This window comes from Limanda limanda, chromosome 17 (assembly GCF_963576545.1).
Source record: "Limanda limanda chromosome 17, fLimLim1.1, whole genome shotgun sequence".
Taxonomy (NCBI): Eukaryota; Metazoa; Chordata; class Actinopteri; order Pleuronectiformes; family Pleuronectidae; genus Limanda; species Limanda limanda.
Window position 1 is genome coordinate 10,631,960 of NC_083652.1, and position 23,607 is coordinate 10,655,566.

General features: G+C 41.7%; 2 protein-coding genes across 2 annotated transcripts; both read right to left on the reverse strand.

Annotated features, from left to right (window-relative positions):
* Window positions 1–293: 293 nt before the first annotated feature.
* Window positions 294–10,923, reverse strand: micall2a (mical-like 2a). The gene is made up of 17 exons (XM_061090367.1): window positions 10,781–10,923; window positions 10,434–10,482; window positions 9,207–9,348; window positions 7,639–7,805; window positions 7,381–7,511; window positions 6,777–7,289; window positions 6,482–6,666; window positions 5,181–5,241; window positions 4,549–4,730; window positions 3,723–3,827; window positions 3,488–3,552; window positions 3,182–3,305; window positions 1,059–1,161; window positions 811–884; window positions 611–725; window positions 449–495; window positions 294–373 (listed from the first exon to the last, which is right to left on the reverse strand). The coding sequence occupies exons 1-17, from the start codon at window positions 10,921–10,923 to the stop codon at window positions 294–296; spliced, it is 2,286 nt and encodes a 761-aa protein (XP_060946350.1).
* Window positions 10,924–14,168: 3,245 nt separating this feature from the next.
* Window positions 14,169–18,092, reverse strand: si:dkey-43p13.5 (visual system homeobox 2). The gene is made up of 5 exons (XM_061089871.1): window positions 17,926–18,092; window positions 17,333–17,351; window positions 15,785–16,046; window positions 15,339–15,496; window positions 14,169–14,603 (listed from the first exon to the last, which is right to left on the reverse strand). The coding sequence occupies exons 1-5, from the start codon at window positions 18,090–18,092 to the stop codon at window positions 14,169–14,171; spliced, it is 1,041 nt and encodes a 346-aa protein (XP_060945854.1).
* Between the last annotated feature and the right edge of the window lie 5,515 nt (window positions 18,093–23,607).

Here is a 23,607-nt window from a genome sequence, read left to right on the forward strand (position 1 = left end):
TACGATTAAATCATGAACTAGACAGAAATTTCAACCGCACTTTAAAACCAACAAACCAAGAACTGAAAGTGAGTCTTGAACCTAAATAACATTTTAGCAAAACACGAAAACCAACCTGAAAACAGACACAAAAAAACATTTTGTTTCCCAATTTCTTTCCTTGCCTTCACATTATCACTCCATGTATTGCAGCACTTACTGTAGATATAAAAAAGACTTAAAATCTTTAAAAAGGAATATAAATACAATTTAAAAAATAACAACAAAAATTAAAACAATAAAACCTATGAGGATCATTCCACTCGTCTTTTACTTCTTCGTCTGAACAGTTTTGAGATGGAGGACTTCCTCTTATTTTTTGTTTTCTTTACTCCTATTCACCAACAAAGATAATTAGAATGATATACTTTGACTGGAAAAACGTGTTTAAAATAAAAAAGATACTCACCAAGATTTTTCATCATCTCATTCAACTGCTGATCCTCCTCCACTTCCCTGAAATTCATCACAAATAAAAAACCTGTCAGATTTAGATTGTGGTATATAAACAGCATTGCTCCGCATTAGTGATGATTCTCTTATCAATCAATTACAAGATGCATCATGTCACCTCAGCCTGTCTTCGTCCAGACCCTCCACTATCGCATTTCTGCCGTTCACAATCTCCATCAGCATCTGCATCAACGTGGTCTCCCGCTGTCGCTCCGCTCTGGACTTTAAATGATCTGTGACACGGAGTTGATTTCAGCGTCCAGTGAAAAAAAAAAGAGGGAAGTTAAAAAGTTGGAGTTAAAACCTGCAGTTTCTCACCTGGCGTCTCCAGCAGCCGGCGAAGTTCCCCCTCCACACCTGGCTGCTGCTGCTCCAGCTCCTGCGTCCTGGCTCTGGACAAATAGATCATCGATTACATGCAAAGACACGCAAAACTAATTTATCATGAAATTACAGCGATTCCCAAAATTTGTGCAATCTTGAACTGATTAATTTCGTTTGACTGTGAAGAAGTTTGAATTCTCCCTCAAATCCGAATTTCAAAATAAGAAGTTATTTTCCCTCACGTGTATACGAGCTCAGACTCTTTTCTAATGTACATCTGCTTCTTTCGAATCAGGTTGAACCAGTCAACCATCAGTGGGTCCATCAATATGTCTCCCTCTCCCTCTGAGAAAACAAAAAACAAACAATACAAACATTTTGATCATTGATAATGTTCAATAATGCCTATACAATTATTAATTGTATAATTTAGTCCACTGCTGTGTCCTCAGCTTGTACAGTTAGATTTGGGCAAATTACATTCTGCAGGGATAAATTAAACTCAAAGAAAGTGTTTAGACAACATTGTTTAAATACAGTTCTGTGCACTTCTGATGTCAAATAACAGCTGATGTTACAGGTTAAGTAGCAGAATAATTCTGTTGTCATTTATATTATACTGTTTTCCCACCAATATAACAAATTAAAAAAGAATCACGGCTCATTGTATCATCGTCAGATCAAGTCTTTGTTTTCATTAGACTGTATTTGTTGCACAATAATAAAATTAAGTGCAGTTACATATGAGGATTGGGTGTAATGTGGCTGGTGACAGGCGACTAGCCTCCTGGGACCATGTCAGCACAGCCTCTTGAGAGACTGAAGCTAAACCTGAAGACGATGTCCTCAGAGGCTGCAGCTAATCTCACTCTTAACATTCAGTGTCACTATTACTGTCATGTGATGGAACAGCATCTTTCAACACCTTGAATTGTCCTCAGTTAGTTAGACACTGTTCCTGCTGCTGTAAACACCTCAAACAGAACATGACACTCCTTTATTTAGCAGGGTGTGAATATTTTGGTTGATCAATTATCAAAATAGTCACTTTTTCATACAAAACACCAAAAGATTAAGTCATTAAGACAAAACAAGCTTTTTAAATGTCCCTTTCAACTAATATTTCTCACTACATTCAGATGTTATATGTTGCAGTTGATTTGCAGATTAATCAATAACTGTTATTTGCAGTCGATGCATGTTCAAAATGCTTTTAAATGCAACTTTTAACATGGAGTAGATGTAAACCAACAATGAGGGATTACAGTGAAGTGCAGATTTGTCTTAATCATTTATTAAATTATAACATGCAAAACTCCTGCAGGGATTAGCTCTAAGTATTTATTTTTTATAGTGTTTGCACTCAGATAGTCAAATATTGAACATTCTATTGCAGATCCAATTTGCAATACTAAATACAGTTTAAATATTTGTATTAATATAATGGATTTGTTATGTATTTGTGGTTTAGTGACCGACAACATTCAGAACAACTCAGCGCTGGGTGGCAGTTTGGACAGCTTGCATTTTCTGCCTCACCAGGTCAGGCTGGAGAAACCTGAGTAGGTGGATGAATTGATTTTTTTTTTTAAAAATGATTATTGGCCATTCCCAATTACTGACCAGTCAATCAAGTATACACACAACAAGAGTCAAGACTGGGACTAGAGGACCAGTCTGCCTTCACCAGAATAACCATGAACTGAACTTCTGCCAGGGTTTAGTTTTTCACGCCGACAAATTCCAGTCGAGTTAGATGATCTCCTAGGTGGTTGCGCAATTGATGTCAAATTCTGGCCAAGGGATTGAACACTCAAGCATCCTGGGTGGCAGGTAGAGGAAGAAAAAAAAAAAAAAGCTGTATGCAATCGACCAGAATATATATATAACTATACCCAAGTCGTGTTGACCTTGAGGAAAGCAATCAGGCCCCCGACTCCCACTACCTTAAAAAGAGAAGCAACATCCCTGTGGGCGGCCTGTGCCTCTCACCTCATTTGGCTGCAGAAACAGTAATAGAAATAGCAGGTAAATCCCCCCCGCACACACACACACACACCTCCAGCTGACAGTGAGTAAATGTGTGTGTGAAGCAACCAGGACACAACTCCGCACTAGAGATACCGAGGCAGCAGCGGGAATCGACAGTTTGCACAAATTCAATAAGAAACGAAAGTTTGCAGCGAGGTTATCCGCTGCAGGAGAGCAAAATGTTCCACTGACATCTGCGGCTGGTTTCAAAATTGAAAAAGCTTGTTTCTGATTTGTCCACATTCGGCTTTTATTTGTCTAAACAAGGCAAAGGTAGGAAGTGGAAGAGGATTTCGAGTGATAACGGGGGAGATAAAGAAACAAAAAAACGTACCCTCCTCACAGCTGCGGAGATCCTTTTCCAGCTCCACACCCTCCTGCTCCAACTGAGCCAAGTTGGTCTCGATATCACTCAGCTCCCTCTCGATCTGCTCCGCCGGGACGTGATAAGACTTCACCTGATAGAAAAACAAAAGGAAGTCGCAGTCAGGTAAAGATCGCTTTAATTTGAAAATCCAGATTTTGGCTACTTAAATGTAAAGAAGGTCGTCCATTTTTCTTTTTTACCCGGGAATGTGATGAAAGCATAATTGTAGAGCTGTTAATTAATCTCTTAAGAGACTTAATGGAGGGAACTTACAGAGGGTGACCTCATTTCAGTCCTGGAGGCGTTGGTGGGTGACAAATACTTTCCCTTTTTAGCACCTAGGAGGTAGATAAAATAGGATTAGATAGTCCTTTCATGGCAGCTTTTTAGAAAGGCATTGTCGCATATATTCCACATCACCTGATCTATTTTTGGTTTAAACAAAGAAGGCTCATATGAAATCAACAAGATAGCTGAGGCCTAAAAAACAAAGACGTTGGGAACCAACCTGACGGACGTCCATGATTGGCCGAGCTCGTTGAAATGCTAATAGATTCCACAGCTGGACGTCTGGGAGGGGATTTCACAGGCGAGCGAGTCCCGCGTTTAAAACCTAAATTGAGGACAGGAAGGTGGATGTGTTTTACATCCGCAGCAACTTCAATCCACTAATGTTTTTTATGATGAGAAAGGTGTGGATGCTGCCTCATAAATGCTCTTGCAAAGCTGGTGTGTACTGAAATATCTCAACACCTTTTTAACTGATTGCAATATTACAGACATGCATGGTCTCTACAAGGTAACATTATCTTAGGTGAGCCGCTTCCCTCTAGCGCCACCCTCAGGGTCACAGTCTGCGGGTTTCAGTAAGTGTATATGGCTTCGTGGATGACATTTTTCAAAAAGATGGAAACCAACCTGGAGTGGTGGTCGTTGAAAAGCTTGTGGATTCCACAGCTGGACGTCTGGGTGTGGATTTCACAGGTGAGTTAGTCCCATGTTTAATACCTGAAATAAAAGACAGGAAGGTTTATGTGTTCAATCTGCAGATGTTTTTTCTTATGTTTTCATATAAATCTACAAAAATCGGACTTTGTAGCATGTGTTTGTGCAGGAGGCCCCCACGAAAACCCTGTGGGGCCCTTCATCGAAATCTTTAAACAATTACAACATCAAAAAACTATTGTTGCTGTAGGCTAACGTAATCAGCTCTTCTCTGGGCCCCTCTTTTATTGCGGGGCCCCAGGTAATTGCCAGCTTTGCCTCAAACCTATTTTTGTTGCTTCATGAACTTTTAGCCATAATACTTTTGTCCATTATTAACTGTGACTCACCCTGGTTTTCAGAGTCGGGCTGGGGTTTCTGTGGAGAGACGTCCATGAGGTTCACAGGGTCAGACAGAGCAAAGCAGACTGGAGGAGGGGCCGGTGCCGGGGACGTGGGAGGTCTTGTTGGAATCACGTTAGAAGACGGCGAGGACATGAATCCAGGCTTATGTTGCTCAGCTTCAGCATCTCTGTGAGAAAGTCACATGAATTGAGCCAATAATTCTGGGACCGTTAACATACCTGATAGACATGTAACACACAAACAGAGCTGATAATCAGAAATGAAAAGAAGGAAAAAAGACCTCACCTCTTCGCATGATAAGGGTGGGGAGAAGAATGGAGGGATCAGCAGCAGAGATTGGAAATGAGAAAGTGGAGTGTTAGGAGAAGGGAAAGTTCAGGCCTGGCACTCCTCAGGGTTTGTTAGGACCTGGGACAGAGCGGCTGCACTCTGAGCCAGTCGGCAAGAACAGAGATGGATGAAGCTGGAGGTTTCTGCATTCTGGAGAACGAACACGCTCAGTGGTCACAGACGTTTGAAAGACTAAATGTTTTTCTCCACCCGTGTGACCCTCCTGTTCCCGGCTGAGTGAGTTCTGGAGTGATCATTGATTAGTAGATGATTGAAGGGTTCTTACTTTAGAACGAGCTCGGTTCTCACAGGGTAGAACTTTGATTGTCCCTCTCGGCAAACCGGATCTGTAGAGACACAATTGTACGGAAAAAAAGGAAATGAAATAAAAATAAATAAGCAACACATTTTTATTAAAACAAATTTAAATTTGCAATTAATCTGTCATTTAAATTTGTTGATTAATTGTTATCCATCAGAGACATAACAAGACAATACCTCGTGAACTGTTTGTCTCATTTGAACGTGTGTGTATTTTAAAGGGCTCAAGAAAAAGCAGTCCAGAATTTTGTGCGATTTGAAGACGTGATATGTTCAATGTTGATAAACTTTGAATAAACAGCTCTCTGTGCAGCGGTGATGCTGTGGAGTCACACAGCCGATCTTTTACTGCAAGTTACTTTTACAGCTTCATAAAGAAGAGCTGCAACCATCCTATTCCAAACAGGCAGGTTCAGAACAGCCACTGCACTTTAATATAAAAACAGAGGAGAGCAGTGGATGAGATTTGAAACTGAAAAAGACCTGCTAGATAAACAACTTATAATCTAAATTGTTCTGTTGATCAACCAATTGGACTAATTTTCAGCGCTGAAAAAAGGAGAAGCGTTAAAGCTCATCACTGAATTATCCCGTCAGATGCACAATATCACATCATTTATTTTAAATCATTAAAACGTACATTTTAAAGTGTTTTATGAATGGGGTGTGCACTCAAAGTTTCTATATGACGAAAAAAACTCCCTGGGATCTTCTCCATGTCTGACACTAAAACATCAGATCAGAAGAACAATTACTGGTTTAATTTCTTTCACCATATACGTCCCTGACCTGAACCTGCATATGTGTATTGAACCCACAGATGATTGTCTAATCTGTGTGTGAAATTCATGGATAAATGTCCAAACTCTCTAAAAATGTGAGCGTTAATCCTGATTTCCAAGACCAACTGGAGTTTCGTCCGTATCAACAAGCAGCAGAACTACTCTCCGTGATAGAGAGACTTCTGTCAGTGCTCATACTGTGGCAACAGTTAATTGTATTTCTGTCTTAAAAGCACATCCATTCCCCGGAGAATGACAGTTCAACTCCGAAAGTTCATTACAGGTGTGAGACAGAAAATTAAAATGTCAGTGAGCAGCGCCGCAGATAGATGCTCCGGCTGTATAAATAGGGCAACAGTGACAAAAGAGCTTTGTTTTCTATGAATGCGTTCTGAGACAGACAGACAATGGGCGAGGGGGTGGATGCTGGCTAGATGTCAAATAATGGATCAAGAATGACTGAAATGAATTTAGCAGCTCTTGCCTTTGGCGGTTGCGTGTACAGTCGCTGGCCTCGTGTCGTCTTTGTCGACGGCCTTCAGACGTGGCGATTCCTTATTGTCCGCCTGGCTGGTGGAGCGCTGTCCTGCCCGCTTTCCTGCTGGGCCTTGGCTGCGTTTCTCCATTCTCAACCCGGGGCTGTCAGCTGAACTTGGCTCGTCTCCAAACCTGCAGAGAGAGAGAAAGCCCTCGCCATCAGCCTCGATGAGAAAAGTCATTACACAGGAACAACACACAGTGGGGAAAGACGAGATGTATCCAGGAAGTCCAAATCTCACCGTTTCTCTGCCGAACGGACGGTGAACGCCCGTTTGTTGTTATTGTTGCAGTTTTCTTCAGCTACTTTCCTTCCAGTTGGGTTCCTGGCTCTGCTCTGGTCGTCGTTAGGCCAGAGCGTGACCTTTGGCCTCTCCCAAACACCTGAGGGCTCCGTGGGCTTCCTGTTGTCAGCTGAGGTCTGCGTCACTGGTGAAGCCGTCTCGAAAAACCTCTGCCGGGCCGTCTGCGTCCTCTGGGCCGACGACGTCCAGGTCTGGGGAGGTGAAGTCGCACTGACTGGCTTCTTGATGATACTGAGCGGGGCTGACAGCACAGACGACGGCAGCAGTGCATTCTGGGTTTGGCTGGCACCATTGGATCGCACAGGTGAAGTGGCGGGAACGTTTTTGCTGGCGACCTCAGAGGAGGAGGGAGGTTTGCAACTTTTGTGCTGGGTGCTGCAGATGAAAGAGTCTGGAGTCTTCCCGAGTTTGTAGCTTCCTGCGTGGAGCGTGCCGGAGCACTCGCTGCATCTGGTGGAAATGTATAAATATCAAATTACCAAAGCAATGAAAACACAACACATGACAGGAATGTATCAATAAATATGGATCCAGTTCTTACTTGAAACAGCTTCTGTGAAAGAGCTTGCCTTCCACAAAGTGCCTCTGCACCAGATGAACATGGTTCTTGCAGGCCACACATTTGCTGTTGAGAGTCCCGGATTTGTTGGCGTTTTCTGCCAAAACCACCTTCTGTGAAAGAAAATGAGAATCCAAAACCTACCCACTGAAATATAATCAAAATGCACCTTATCTTTAAATAAGTGTTTATTTAAAATGAACATTATAAGACTGTAAACACGTGATGCTGATTCCTGACCTGAGCAGCAGCTCTGGGCAGTTTGGGTGACGTCTGAGCAGTGTGAGTGGACGGTGAACGATTCTCTGCCGTGGTTTTAGACACAAAGGGTTTGGCGACCACAGGGAGATTCTTCTTCTCTGATGGCTCCTCCTTGGAGCCCTCTGCTGGCCTCTTCACACCTCCCACTGAGCAGACAAATAACTGTCAAACACCGGGAGAGATACTGTCCACCTGCAGCCTAAGAATACATGAAAACTGCAAGGATGGTTGTGTGAATCCACCAAACCAGTCCATTAGCAGGAAATATGGTGACAATCTGTTTCTGAATTATGACGTCAAATAATGACCAAGACAATGTTTTTTTGCAGAAATGATGAGGTCAAAAGTGAGGTTGATGTTTGACTCCAAATTGCATCATTTTATCCAATTAGACGTTTTTCAATTTAACAAAATGGGATTTGTGGTGTCAGAGTGACCTTTAACCCCAAAGAATAAAAATCATTTCATCATAGAGTTTAAGGCCCGTCCACACTTATCCAGATGTTTTGTGAAACTTTGTCCTCCGTGCGTTTTGGCCTCACGTCCACACACAAACACAAACGTTTTAAGTCCTTTTACCAGAGACTTTTTCCAAACGCCTTCCAAAGAGCAGATGTTTTTAAAACTTGAGCACTTGTGAAACAATGACGTCACAACTCACTTGTGCTAACTTGTGCATGCCCACTGTTGCTCTGCGTAACGAGTGCGCACCATGAACAACAAGCTCACTCAATTAGCTCACCGAGCCTGCTCACGCTGTTTTTCTTTGGCATTTGTCGTATTGATGTAGACTTTATCGCAACCTACTGGCCCTGCATGCTTGTTTTCAGCGTTTGGAGAAAATTTTGTGTTCTCGTCTAGGAAGGGAGGGAAAAGTATCTATATAAATTGACCTTTTACCTTTAACTTACAAAGTTTAATCAGTTACTTTTTACATCCCACTGTTAATTTCTCAGCAAAGTCCCTCAAGGTGGTGATGAGATATTGTGTTCAATAGGCCAAAAATGTGTTTTGAGGGGTTATGGTGACATTTCACCTTTGACCACCAAATGCTATAAGTTCATCCTGGAGTCCAAGTGGACACGTTTGCCGAATTTAAGAGATATGACATTCAGAACTTGGACAAACAGACAACTCCCCAAAAAAGGTCTGAATATAGAAAATCTTTGGGCCCTTTCACATAGAATGTTGTTTGTGCTGCACTTGCAACTGGGGTCAGAACAATAAGCAGACTTTTCAACATTTTTAGCAGGAACTACGTTACTACATGTACTTTTAGCGGGTCACTTTTAGTTTTCTCAGGAAAAGTATATCCCAGGGAGCTCGGACACAATGTGAGCTTGTCCTGCATTGTTCATTCGGTGTCTGGCTGCAAGCTTTGTTTCTATTGGCTCAGTGGTCAAAGTTTAACATTGAACTTTACACTTTGCTCAGTGCAGCGGAAAATAAAACGAACTGTCCTTGTGAAGCACATGCCGTGTCCTATCTGAAAGGGCCTTAAATGGGATGGTGCACGACTGCTCCACAGTTCTTGGTCATGCTCTCACTTGCGGGCCTTCCCTTGAAGTAGTTGTAGTACTGGGAGACGTAGGTGAGAATGCTCAGCCTGTCCGGGATCCTTAACGCCACCATGTCTTCTGCATCTAACAAAGCCGGGATCCCCAACTTCTCCTCTGCGACCTGAAAAGCCTTGAGAGGAAAGAAAGAAATCCAAAATTCAACCAACGGTTATCGACTGCTGCCAAGACGACGTTTAATGGTAGTGTGTGTTGGGCCAAGTAAACAAAACCAAAGCATTTTTTTTTACTACCACACAAAACCATGGGCACACAGTCTCCTGACATTAAAGCATGTGTAAAAATGTCAGCTGGTGGACTTTAAATAGACCCTTCTGTGGCCCGGCCCCAGAGAGGTCTGAAAAGGGAGCTGTATAGTGAATAGCCAACTTCCTGTGAGCTGGTCGGGATAAGAATGGAGATGGAAGGAGCAGGATACCAGGGCATTGTTAAGGATCAGCCTGTGACACGCTCATTAAACTTAGAGCAAAGCCCCAATGAAAAGTGTTTACGTAAATAGAAGAGAAGAAAAATACAGAAGAGAGAACAACCTCTTATTCAACAGCTCCTGCAAGAACAACCACCTGTAAGTAACATGAGACTAGTCATGAAATATAGAAGGGTGTGAATTACCACACCGGTCTCATTCTCATATTCCAGTGCAGAGAGCATCTTCAGCTGATGAGAGACGTAAACACACTTAAACCGCAAATCGTGGTTTTAGGTTCTTCCTGCTTCCCCCCCTCCCAAGACGTTCAACAGCGTCTTCATCAAATGGATCTAGTGGCAGGCTGACAACAAGCCTCATTCAAAATGAATAGATCTGGAGAGCCTCTCCCCCACCCACGAGCTCAGGTTTGTTGCCATCGGTTCATCCAGGAAGAAGCAGGAAGTCGTGAAGAGGGCGCACTGCGGCCCTGCGTGGGGCCTGTCATCCTCACAGGAAGCTGGTGGAGTGGAAGAAGACTAAATAATGGAGAGGTCCCGGCCGCGCCGCTCGGGTCGCGGAAGGGTTAAGAAAATAAACGAGGTCAAGTGCAAGGAGGGAAGGTACAGATTGAGATATTTAAAGTTTGAGTGCTGCAACGGTAAAATATGGAATCAACCAGCAGCATAAAGGCCACAAGAAGATTTTTGTCTAATGTGTCTGGGGTGGAAATGTTTTTCCTCTATCCTGGAGAGCGTGAAGTCAATACGACAGAAGCGCCAACAACTTACCAGTCTGTTGTTCTCGAACACATCCTCCTTTCTGAGTGAGTCATAGTTTCTGGACACACAGGAAAACAATGGACACTTACAGACATGTTGGACAACACCTCATGAAGCGTATATAGCATCAGGACTTTGAGGAACTAAAACTAAAATGGGTTTTCTATGCAACAACAAACACACTTTTACATTACGGGCTCAGATAATAACATAACAGCAGACACTTAAGGGGTTAAAACGTGATTAGAATTAAACTGATCACTGATGCTCACAGACAGATATGAACTCTGGGAGGAAGCTACAACACTCAGAGATATTTATAGTGGTCTCTCCTTCATCCTGAGCTGAATACTCACATGAGGTCCGGTCTGTATTTGTGGATGAGAGCACAGAAAGCCAGCCCGCTCCTGAATGAGGTGGTCATGTTGGTGACGGCCACATCTCTGTAGCCGTCGCACTGCAGCCTGCACCACTGCTCCAGAGCCTTGATGGCAGCCATGCTCCCGCAGACACTCACCGACGCTGTGCGGGACGATCACCGCGGACCAGGCGCGCAACAGGCAGGAGGGGGGGGAGCCGGAGGAGAGAGACAGATAGAACAACAACAGTGTGTGTGTGTCTCTGTGTGTGTGTGTGAAGAGTTTGACCGTGAACTGCGCACTGTGCAGCAGCTGCGTCCTGTTTCCTCCTCCTCCTCCTCCTCCTCAGTGGGCGGATGGATGGATGGAGTGTGCGGTGGACGGGCTGCGTGCGTGTGACGGTGCACGTTTCTCATTACGCTAATTAACACCGACTGATGATTCGTCCTTCACAAGCATCGAATTAGACCCAGACAGAGATATGCAAATCATTTTACAAGTTTACGTTTAGTAAAGGATCAGTTTCCAGTAAATCCTGCAAAATTAAAAACTCATTCTTTTAACAATGACCTAAAGTGACCTAAATGTTAATGCACAGTCCCATGCAGGGGAAAATCTAACATTATTTCTGCAAAAATAACATTATTGTATAAAATAGTCAGTGACAGATTGAAGTTTGAGACTGAAGTCAAACACACTTGTGATCATATTTTATAATATTGTAGTGATCTGCGCACCTCCTGCGCAGATCGCTTCTGCGCAGGAGGTTCGCAGATCACTTCTGCAGAAGGTGCGCAGATCGCTACTGCGCAGGTGGTGCAAAGATCGCTTCTGCGCAGGATTAATTTAATTTAATTTAATTTTATCTTGTTTTATTTTATTTTATTTTATTTTATTTTATTTTATTTTATTTTATTTTATTTTATTTTATTTTATTTTATTTTATTTTATTTTATTTTATTTTATTTTATTTTATTTTATTTTATTTTATTTTATTTTATTTTATTTTATTTTATTTTATTTTATTTTATTTTATTTTATTTTATTACTAACTGTGTTGTATTCAACGGTGGATTTTCTATTTTGTATTTCTATCTATCTATCTATCTATCTATCTATCTATCTATCTATCTATCTATCTATCTATCTATCTATCTATCTATCTATCTATCTATCTATCTATCTATCTATCTATCTATCTATCTATCTATCTATCTATCTATCTATCTATCTATCTATCTATCTATCTATCTATCTAAAATCCAAAATAACCGTCATCTTAAGGTGAAATAAAGGAAAAGTCTCTTTTCAGTTTATGTTTTAGATTATGAATTCCTCCTGTCTGTATTAGTCACCTGGAAATTACATTTACTTTAAAGTATATGCTTCTTAACATTTTATTGTATGTATATGTATATGTGCATAGATAACATAAATTACAAAAATGAGTCACTTATTCATGAACCGCCATATTGGGGGGGGGGAGGATGCTTCTGTGCTTTTCCATATTTAAATGGTCCCTTTAGATGTGAAATGCGGACATTTGCAATAATATTTCCATTCAAAGCTTCATGAAATTCATTGTTTCGGGGAGGGGGTCAGTGAGGGGGGTGCTGATGGATTTCTGCGGTAATTAAACACCAGGCTTATATCTCTGGCGGCATGTTGGGGTCATTATGAAGGAGGAGAACCAATAACAGAATCTATGACATGCTTTTTTTCGAACTCAGTCACATTTGTGTGGGGCCTAATTAGGCACTAATTGAGGCCAGCTATAGTCACAGAAGAATTCTGACCTAATTGGCCCACAGTGCAGTGTCCCACTCAATTTTAGGGGAAAACTGGTGACGTGATCTCTGAGCAACTTTCAAGCAACAACAGAGTGTGAAGAATTATACCACTATACGCAAACGTCCATTTAATTCAAATCTTGTGCTTCTCTGACCCGTTTTGAAATGCAGTTTCAGTTTTGACCCACAGACCTCTGACCCCTGACGTGAGGACTGTAATGAGTGTGAGACCAGATCTGAACTTTAGTGTTTGAAATGTGAGCGACCCACAGTGACCTCATTCACAACAGAACGGGTTTCAAACACTATCAGCATGAATTGTTTATTAGTTGTCACCACAAGAGGCCTCAGGAGATATATGCAGAGAAAACACAGCTTTAAACGTCTACAACAAATTTGCTGCGTGACAAAAATACAGTTTAAAAAAACAGGAGTATTTGAAGAATGAAGCCTTGTCTCCACTTTAACTTTCTTGACTGAGAGCATGTTTGTGACCAGAGGGGGGCAGTGTCACTCTGCACTGTTAAAATACAGTTTCATCAATGGAAAACTGTTGGCACATGCATACACAATACATGAAGACATATATATACATATACATACACAATACATACATACACATAAATACATATGTAATAGTGTTGATGTATCTAGTGTGAACTAGATTGAAGTCAGAACACCACCTGCAGACTTTATTTTAGTTTATAGTCTCAATTTAACAAACCTGTGTTTTTCTCAGGCCAAAACCAGATCAAGAAAACCAGAAGGAAACTTTTTCTACTGGTCACATTCATTGGCCTCAACATTGATCTACCACAGTTATTGTATTACATTTCTATAATTTTGTGTGTTCTGACTGGTTTAAACATTTTCTTGTCTTTAGATTAACATGAGTAACAAATGTCAGTGTGATGTACATATTTTTACAAGAGAAATCCATCCATCATGTAATTTATATACTGTAGATTCACGCCCCATGATTCAATTTTTCAGCTATTTCCATCGTTTCCTATGAGGACGTGTGGCGGCTCGCAGACATCCTGCCTGTGTCTGTGGAGGTAACCGAGAAGCGAGAGGTCAGGGATAAGCTCGTCATTAATGGAATCATTTAAAAAAATCACTCCACTGCATCTCATTCCCACTGTTCTCTAATGAGTTAGGGTGAGACTGAAATGATAAGACGGCCACAGTTTTCATTTGTCTCTGTTTCGTTCTGTAAAGGACCTAGAATACAATGTTTCAGTATAAACAGGTTTAAGATGGGACGATGAAAGTCAGATTCAAATTACAATAACAGACAAACAGTGCATCCATGTCATGTTATCTGATTAATTCACTTAATGTAGGATGGATTTTTTTGTTACATTTTTTATCAAAATTAGACATATTTATTTAAATAAAAATGTCTAAAAGATGCTGAAATTAACAATAATGTATCAACTGGTTTCTCATATGAAACTCAGAACATTTCACATTGTAAGAAGTATGTATTAACTATTGCTAAATATACATATATGATGTTCCGCCATAGCGATAGTATACACTGTGTTTCTTTTTGTTATGACTATCTGTACAAACAGGAAGGAGGAAAATAATCAATCACTGTGCATGGCATCAGCTTCCTGTGTTTGTGACTGTGTGTCAGCCCCTGACATGTTTACAGTGCTGTGGATCTCGGCCTCGTGCTCTCTGGCTTTGGCCCTCAGTTTGGCGATGCTGCAGGAGCGGAGCTCCTCTGAGCTCGGTCCCTCCGGCCCCTCCGGCCTCTCCCACTTCCTGGACCTCTGGGTCACGGGCTGCTTACGCACGCTCAGCGCGGCACCCCCAGCCTTTGTCCATGGATAGTTTTCTCCTTCCTGTCGCTTCTCCCAGTGCTCGCTGTCCGAAGTCTCAGACTGCTGCTCTGAACTCCTGCTTGCTTTCTCAGAGGTTTCATCATTGTCTCTTTTAACAAAAGCCCCTGCTACCACAAGCTGGCTCTGGAGCTTCAGCTGCCGCCTCATCTTGGCACGACGGTTCTGAAACCAAACCTGAACACAAAATATAAATATAAATATAGAATGACATCTGGACTTGACATTCGAAATCTGGATAAGAATAGCAATAAGAATCTGGATTTAAATCCCCCAAAAAATTGTCAATTGAAAGAGTTATTGGTTGCTTTAATCATTAGGTTCAGATTCCTCCCTAAAGTGATTCCAATGTAAACATGCTGAAAAACTGACAGCATAAGACTTATTTGACCTTATTTGATCAACTGTAACTGCTGAGGCTGAACTTTTCCGTGCATTTTTGGACAGAGCGCATCGTGTACTCTTTGATCCGCATCTCTTCCACCAAAGTAAAGGAAATATGGACCAGAGGATCAAGTACAGTACCACCAGTGACTGTGTAGGTGTTCATATGGGCATGTGACGAGTATTTCAAGATAGACTTAAGAAAATGTCACCGTATTCAAGCTATATTACCTATATATATATAGAAATATCAAAATATGATGCATTTTCTAAGAATTCATTGTGATACCATTGAAAACTTTGGAGCTTTTATAGAACTTCAGTGAGAGCTCTGTGGGGTTAAATGTTGCAGCCCAAGTTGGTAGTGATGGACCAGTAAACAAGAAATTATGAGGTCTCAACCTTCCTATGTGAAGCACCTTGAGATAATTGACGCTTTGATTTGATGCTTTACAAGCAAACATCAAACCTCTTCACAGTTAATATACGGAGTGAGCATGTTCAGAGAGCGCTCAGTCTGCCGGTCACCTGCACTCTGGCCTCGATGAGGTCCAGTCTGAGGGCCAGGGCCTCCCTCATGAAGATGTCTGGGTAGTGGGTGGTCTCGAAGGCCTTCTCCAGCTCCTCCAGCTGCCAGCTGCTGTAGTTGGCCCGTGCGCGACGCTGCTTCGCTGGCCTCTGTTCATCTGGAAAGCACGAGCACCAATTACACAATCGCCAACGGGTGACAAAGAACTAATGGCTCTAAATTGGGTAATTAGCGCGGCGATCATTAGGCCCACTTCAACACTGCGTGATAATTGATTGTTAGTTACGAGCTGTTAGCCAATCTTTTGTAAACATTTACACTGCAATCGGATGGTGACTCACTGACTGGCTTAGAGACTGTGCCAGTATTGGCTGATGTGCTGTATCTGCACACGTCCTTTATCGTACAGTCAGTCTTCATTCGGCCGAAGGAGGTTTGAACTCACCTACGCCCTCCAACAGTGGCCCCATCCCGACCGCCTGTGTGGCCAGGAGCAGCGCCTCCTTGCATGGCTCTGGCTGCAGATAACTCCTCAGGGATTCGTAGCTGATAAAGGGCCCCGGGATCAGGATCTGAGGTTGGGAGCCCAGTCTGGTTGGGAACGCTGGGAAAAGGTGAGCTGCAGCAGGTGAATGGAAAACCGCAGGCAGGAGGGCAGAGACCAGTTGCCCCGGGCCAAACATGTCCAGGCTATTAAGTGTCCAATACTGAGGGTCAGTCCAGGCTCAGTCCTACAGGGAGGCTGGATGAGTGATGGAATTCATCCCAACGTCCAGAGTAATACAAAATAAAAGAGTTATCATACAGCCACTGGATCCCTGTATCAGTCCTGATGTGAGAGCTGCTGTTTTGTGCAGGTACAAGGTGTCGCCTGGAGAGTGAAGGTATGACTTGAGCAGGGGAGGTGGTCTCACCTGAGCTCTTCTGCTCCTCTCCTCAAAGACTCTCCCCTCCTCCTTTCCTCGTCACATGACCTCCAGACAGACAGCAGGGGTTGGTTTATAGGACGGAGGTGAGACTCCAACCTGTGAATCATCCCTCAGAGGATTATCAGCATTAACCAATCATTCGTCTTTACTTTCGCAGTCGTAGGATGTGATTGGGAAAGTCAAATATTTTATAGAACCTCAGTTATCACAATTACGCCGTGAAGATTTGACATAACTCTTATCTGACTGGTTTAACAGCTGTCAAGTGTAATAAGAACAAATAACTGCAGAGCAGACTTAATGAAAACACAGGTTGTTGAGCCCTGTGGGACAAAAAACAAGATCAGCGAACCCTGAAGAGCGAGTTCCAGGACAAACAAACCCGAGAAGCTCATTTGCCGAATGTTTTTAATCCCTCAAAGTGATGTCAAGTTTCCAGCCACTGTTGATTTCACTTATTTAATCTTTTTTCATCAAGACAGGCAGTGGCAAAATATCATGGCCATCAACTTAGCGAATAGGAGCAGTTTAAACACACATCATGAAAGTAGGAATGCATTTATGTAACATATAATCCTGGTAAACGAGGTGTATTAGAACAATGACAACTTAATAACAAAACACAGATTTATTGTTTTGCTTGACTATAGAAAGGAAATGTTCATTTTGCATGTAATGCTACAATATTACCAATTTTCCAGTGAAGCATTTATGCATCTTGATGACAAAGTGCTGTTTTAGTTTAGTTTAGTTTTAGTTTTAGAATTATGCAAAAAGAACATCAGGGATTTTTATGAAACGTAGTGGAAGAATGGGGCATGGATGAAGAAAAGAAGAAAAAATCTAAATCAGGGATTATTAAGGGACTAATATGATGGTGTGCCATTTGATGCAACTTGATTTAATTTTTGGGACTCGGTGAAGGAATGTGTTTTTCTGTGTGCTATTTTGGTTTGTACCTCGGTGAAGGATGCTATGTCACCCCTGTCCATTTGTTAGTTAAAGAACCCATGTGCCGCAGATCCGGACAAAGGCCAAATCAAGCAACATGTTCACTACTTTACCAGGGAATAGTTCATGGATCTTGATGACAAATAACACATTTTAAGACATATAAATTAGATCAATATCCATGAATGTGTACAATTTGGTGCCGATTCATATAAAAATCTGAATGTAGTGAATTTAAATGTGATTTCATAATGGGACTGTTGAGCCTTGATGGAGGAATGCGCTCTCAGAGCCGTTCTAGTTACACTTAATTTCAAGTGTGTAGTATTTTGTGGTAGCAGAGTGATCGGTGGAGCCCATTGTGTGTTTTTTTTCTTCAGATGTTTTACAGCATGTAGTATATATTGAGCAATAATTGGAAGTGATGTTTTCTCAGTGCCACTGTTGTAAAACATGCAACAGTGAGTGTTTCACAGACACTCGCAGGATTCTTCCATCCCTGATCAAAGCACACACATCAACACATTACCAGTGAAGACAGGAAGATTATTAACACTTTTTTTCTTCCCTCGGAGCAAAGCAGCTGTAGCTTAGCGTTGATGGATCTCTGATGAGATGATCGCCAGCCGCTGTCTGCGTGAATTAAACACAGGTGAGTCAATTAATCCGTATCAGCTAACAGCACGTCCCGCTAACGGCTCGTCACCGAGACGGCGGGAAAAACACTGAGCTGTCAATGTCGTCACCGGCGGCTTTGATCCTGCGTGGGACCTCAGCAGGAGGCAGCTGGTCCGAGCCCAGGTGAGTCACGGGACGGTCGGAACTGTGCGAGCAGCGAGGGCCGCCGACTCGCCTCACCTGTGGCCCTTTCATCTGCACCTGTTCAAACAGCACATTAAAGCCCCGGAGGAGGAGGCAGAGAGGAGGTCAGGATACGGGTTTGGCAGAAAGTAATGTGACTAAAGGTGGAGGTTTAGTTGATTCCACAGGGTTTTTTTTCACCAAAACTACAAACATCCACTGTTTGATCTTTAAAGGTTCAGTGTGTACGATTCAGGTGAAAGGAATCTAATTGTTTTTTTTTTTTTATATCTTTATATTTAAATACTTTATATTTACATCAGGACCGGGTCCTCTCTACTGAGGCCACCATGTCTTTTTTACAGTAGCCCCGACTGGACAAACTAAAAATCTTTAGTTTGGAAGGGGAGGGTGAATGCAGGGGTATTCAGCTGCAGAATGCAACATCACCACTAGATGTCACTAAATTCTACACACTGAACCTTTAATAAAATTTGGTAATGATAATTATCACGATATATATCACATTATATTTTAATAAGGGTTGAAACACAGGGGGTGCTCTTGTGGCCCCCAAACTCAGGAACAAGCTTTATTTCTGTGTTAAAATCTCATTTTAAAAAACATTTTTTTCTCCTTGGCCTTATGGCACCCTGTATGAGTGTTTGACTGTTTCTGGTTTTATCTTGTGGTTTATTGCTGTTTTATCCACAGTGTTTTATGTCACATTTATGTTTTATTCTATGTTTTATCTATTTATTGATGAACAGCACTTTGGTCAACTCCTTTGTTTTTTTTAAAATGTGCTTTAAAAATAATTTAGATTTGATTGGATATAGATGTTTAAAAATAGATATGATTAGAGCTTGTTGGTTTCATTTTTATTTTCTTTCTCTCGATTATTTTGTCTTGAGAAGGTGGACAATGATGTTACAATATTTTTTAGGAAAGAATGTCAAGGATGATGCTGTAACGGAAGTTCTGCAGTTGATGGATTGAATGTGCCGCTACTCGATAGAGGGACATGATATATTAACAATATGTCATATATAAACAAGTTTATTTAGATTTAACATATTCAATTTAATTTGTGTTTTTGTAATTTTGTTTTGTTTGATAGTGTTGGGTTTTGTTTTGTTGACATGGGCAATGTCCAGGCATTTTAAGAAAATATTATTAAAAGTAAATTCCCAAAAGAAGGAATTTTGCCTCTGATGGAAGGTTGTGTAGAGGATTGCCCAGCCCTAAAAACCAAAATGTGTTATATTCATAAGAGATCCATACTTCTTCTATATTATATGTTCAAAATGCTTAAAGTTATATTGAATTAATACCCTGACAAAGTTTCAGTTTCACGCACTTCCGTCTGTTTGTGTGTGACAAAAAAGACGAACATAGACTGAAATGAACCATTTCATGTTTTTTTGCGAGTTCCGCGGGGAAAAGGAAAATAGATTAAAAGTGTCTGCTTTGAGCTGTGGCTAAACAAACACGGTGTGTGTGGTGGGACTGATGACTGAATAGCCATCTGCGTTTGTCCCTGGCACACAGGCAGTTACAGGGATTTCGGCTCTGTCTGAAAACAGACCCCTGCAAAACTTCTGTTTGTCTGTGCGTGGCTCCGTTAAGTCCCATTGATCCAGATAATCAGCGACAGAATTGGTGAAAAACCGGTGGGGGAGGTTCTGACAGTAGTTGCTCTAAAGATAATTGAAGGAGGCATTATGACAACAATGGTGACGGCTAATGCCCGGCCTTGTTGCTCGCTCAGGTATGTAGCTCCCCGGGATGATAAGGCAACACTGGAGATCCACAGCTAAAATGCCAATCATCGTATCGTTAGCAGACCTTCAACCTCAGAGACATATTGTGTTTTATCTGTCGGTTTAGCAAACCTTGACTTGTTTCAGCCTGCTTTCATTCATTCATTGCAAACTGGAGGAGAAGGGACAGCGGAACTCCCCTTCCAAGGTGTGTCACTCCATCTCAGATAACAGAGATCCTCACATTTGGAAACACTTAAAGTCGCTCTCTGCTGAATAATGTGTTTTGCTTATTGTTACTTTTACATGGTTGATTGGACTTCACTTTGCAGGATGAAGCGTGTGCAGAGTGTAAAAGGCTGTTTTCACTTTTTCTTCCGCTGAAGAAGGAACATTTTTATCACGGAAGCATATGAAAAGCCACTAATAGGTGTTTTCTGCAAGAAAGTCAAACTTGAGAAAATATTAAAATCTACAATATAAAGTTGCAGGCAGCTGTTTTCAGCAAAAAAGGAAGCTTTTAAACCCACTGTACAATATTTTCAGCAGCAAACAGCAGACACAGTTCGAGACTAACTGCTGATGACAGTGCGGAGCATTTAGTAGCTCAACCAACCAGATAAATCACATTCTATTTGTACAGTACTTATTCACAAATCTCAATTTGGCTCATTGAGTTTAACAAGGAGCGACATCATCAGCCCTTAACCCTCAACCAGAGAGAGAGAATAACACCAAAAACATGATTACTTTTAACAAAGAAATGCAAAGAAACTTCAGAGTCACAAGTGAGGACCCCCCCCCCCCAAAAAAAAAAACTATATTTAAAATGTTCAAATGTTCAAATGTTTGAAGAGCCAGATGTTTCCAGCATTTGTTGCAAATAGGGAGTTAATATTGTTACTGTTGGATACAGAAAAAAGTAAGTTTCACACTGGAACAAGATTGGCTTCAAATCTGTTGTACTATCACACAATCAAAGTCATACAACTGTGATGTGGAAACTTGAAGCCAGTTGTTTTTTTGCGGTAAAACAAAATAAATACAAATTCCAAGGATCTGAGGAGAAGTTGTGTTGACAACACTGTCAACACAACACTTACGTTTCATCATCTTTTGATCCGTTATGATAAACTTGCACAAATAGTTTTCTGTTCAGCTCCTTTTCCTCGGTCAGAAATCTGTGGCTCTTCAGCTGCTAAACCAGCAGTCGGTCTCTGACTGTGTGTGTTGACTGTTTGGGGCTGAGCATCTTCAGCCTACAGTGGGTTTAAGGGCGATCCTGCTGAAACAGCTGCTTGCAGCTGTATAAATATGCACATATTACCAGTGTTTACACTGAGATACATTTTTCTCATCTTTGAATTTGTTGCAGAAAACACTTTTCAGTGAGATGAAATTCAAATGGGCTATTTAGCCTCTCGTTTCCATGACAGACACGGCTGAAGTGGATTAACTGTCACACTCTGCCCTCTCCGTGTGACAAGATACAATCTGACATAATGGAGATCATCAACACAGAACAGTATTATTCTTTCTCTTTCACGACAGTGGCACTTCAGCTCATAAAACACCAGTTCTGCCAAATGTCACGCGGAGATGGATGATTATCGTCAACTCCACTGTCATGGGAATAGATCCATCTGGTGTAATTTGCAGGCTGGAACATAAATGAGCACAGATAAGATCAATATTTAATGAAAGTGTAAGTGAAGCTTAAGGGTTGTCACTTATGCGGCTGCTGTTAATGGCACGTCACATTATCATACTTATCAGATTGGGTCAATCTGAACTGCAATTACTGGCCTCATTTCTTTTTAATTCATTACAAATGTTGAATCATTTCAGTCGTCCACCTCTGTGCAAACACACCAGGAATAGATTCTCCAGCAGCCTGCAAGTGTGTCAACCTGCACAAAATATTCAAACTAAAATCTATTAATGGGAGTGCGGATTGGTATAATTCAATCAACACACCTAAAATGTGTTTGTAACCAGGAAGAAAAGTGTGTTTCATGGCTGAGGGGACCCCTATGCTCGGTGCCTCACTCTCCCTGGTAATAGTATCTCGCAGTGAGCGGCCTGATTGTTTTAGTCCTGGATCACTGGTCAGGGGATAAACCTGAGAGCCCAGTGTGCTTTTCATGTCAAAAACCTTCAAGGGAAAGCGGCCACAATCCAAGAGCAATCACACTTGAGACATCAAAGTGCCCGGGAGAAGAGAGGCGAGAGACGGTCCACATTTTTTCCACGCAAGCCAAGTGCAACTCAAGCGTGGAGGAAGAGGAGATGATCTAAGGCGAGGGTGCCATTGAGAGGAAGACGGAGAGCAGACAGATGTGCACGGGCAGGTAGCGGCACATCGGGGCCCCTCGTGTAGGAGAGAGAGAGAGAAACCAAGACCAAGCCTCCGCTGGTCGCATTCCTGTCCGTTCACTGTCCACTTTCACATGGGCCGGAAGACGCAGGTCTGCACTTTGACTCAGTGTTCCACATCATGTTTCAACAGCCTCATGGTCAGTGCTGCAGGAATATTCAGAATTTTTACTCAAGTTGAAGTAGCTAGAAACTATAAGGAAAAACAAAAAGTACGAACAAAAGGCATTAAAGGAAAGAAAAGAAAGTAGTTAAAGAACTAAGTTGTGCTGAGGAAACCATGGTCTCCTTCAGACTCCCGACATGACTCCTCTCTCACCCCACATTTACTGTCTGTCTCTTCTAGCAGCTTCAAATAAAAGCAATAACACACAAAAACTGATTTTGATTAAAAAAAAAAAAAAAAATTTAAATAACTTTATCATATTGTTTATACTGATGCATGAAGTATTTCCAAACTCTGTGTCAAGCCACCTCCAAAAACCTTCAAGATTAGGATTAGAATAGATAGGAAATTAGATAGGAGTGAGAAATAACTTGTTCTGCGCAAATTTGTATTACAATTTTGGACTATTTCACTATTTTTTCTATATTTAACTCTGTTTGAGAAGTTTAGAAGGAAATCGAGCTGCTAACGATTGTGTCACAAACCAAAAAGCTGGGACAACTACTTTAATTACCATTGCCATTGTTTATTGGTTGGTTTGTATGTTTGTTTGTGTGGAAACACACATACATGTAAATGTTATGTAAAAAAACTGTTTTTTTACATTCGGTAACATTGTGAGAATCTGCGTTTTTCGAAACATTTTCACAATTTCCCAAGAGAATTATTCATGTCGCTTGATTAAATCTAAGTGTTTGGAATTTGATGCAGCTTGATTGAATTCAAGGGGACTTCCCTTTGAAATGCTGTGGAGTAGAAGTGTAAAGTATGAAACACTTTATTTAAGTACAGTACATCACAACTGCACTTGTTACTTGGTTTCCACGGTTACCTCAATAAATAAGTTCTGTGAAGATATTTTATTACCTTGCACGAAAAAATGCTCCGTACGGACAAATGAGCAGCTGCATGCGAGGGCACCGGCCTGGTGCGATGAATAAAGGGCGCAGGGTTGTTAACATGTCAGTGGTCCGTCAAGACCATTCAGCAGCGGAGCGGCCCCCCCCCTCCTTGTTAGCTGTCACTCATCCCTGTTCCGCCTCACTGCTGCCCAGCCAATAGGATGCTGGCGCCTGACCAAGAGCCCAGGCTGCTAGGACTTGTGCAGTAAGTTGATTGATAACCATAAACAGAGCTTTCGGCTAGTTATAGGACACCATACAGGTGCAATTAACACATCGCAGACTGAGACGGCACTGAGAGATCAGCAGGTAGGTGCATGATGGGTAGGATGCTATTAGGTGTACATATGGACAAGTTATAGCAATGGATGAGTGAATAT

Coding starts and splice junctions, on each gene's coding strand:
- micall2a (XM_061090367.1), bottom strand. CDS start 10,923: ATGGCTGCCATCAAGGCTCTGGAGCAGTGGTGCAGGCTGCAGTGCGAC. Junction 3,828..4,548: donor GCCCGACTCTGAAAACCAGG/GTGAGTCACAGT, acceptor TCCTCAATTTAG/GTTTTAAACGCGGGACTCGC. Junction 885..1,058: donor GAGTCTGAGCTCGTATACAC/GTGAGGGAAAAT, acceptor CTATTTGTCCAG/AGCCAGGACGCAGGAGCTGG.
- si:dkey-43p13.5 (XM_061089871.1), bottom strand. CDS start 18,092: ATGAAAGGGCCACAGGTGAGGCGAGTCGGCGGCCCTCGCTGCTCGCAC. Junction 15,497..15,784: donor GCCACTGTTGGAGGGCGTAG/GTGAGTTCAAAC, acceptor CGTGCTTTCCAG/ATGAACAGAGGCCAGCGAAG. Junction 14,604..15,338: donor TCATCGAGGCCAGAGTGCAG/GTGACCGGCAGA, acceptor TTTTGTGTTCAG/GTTTGGTTTCAGAACCGTCG.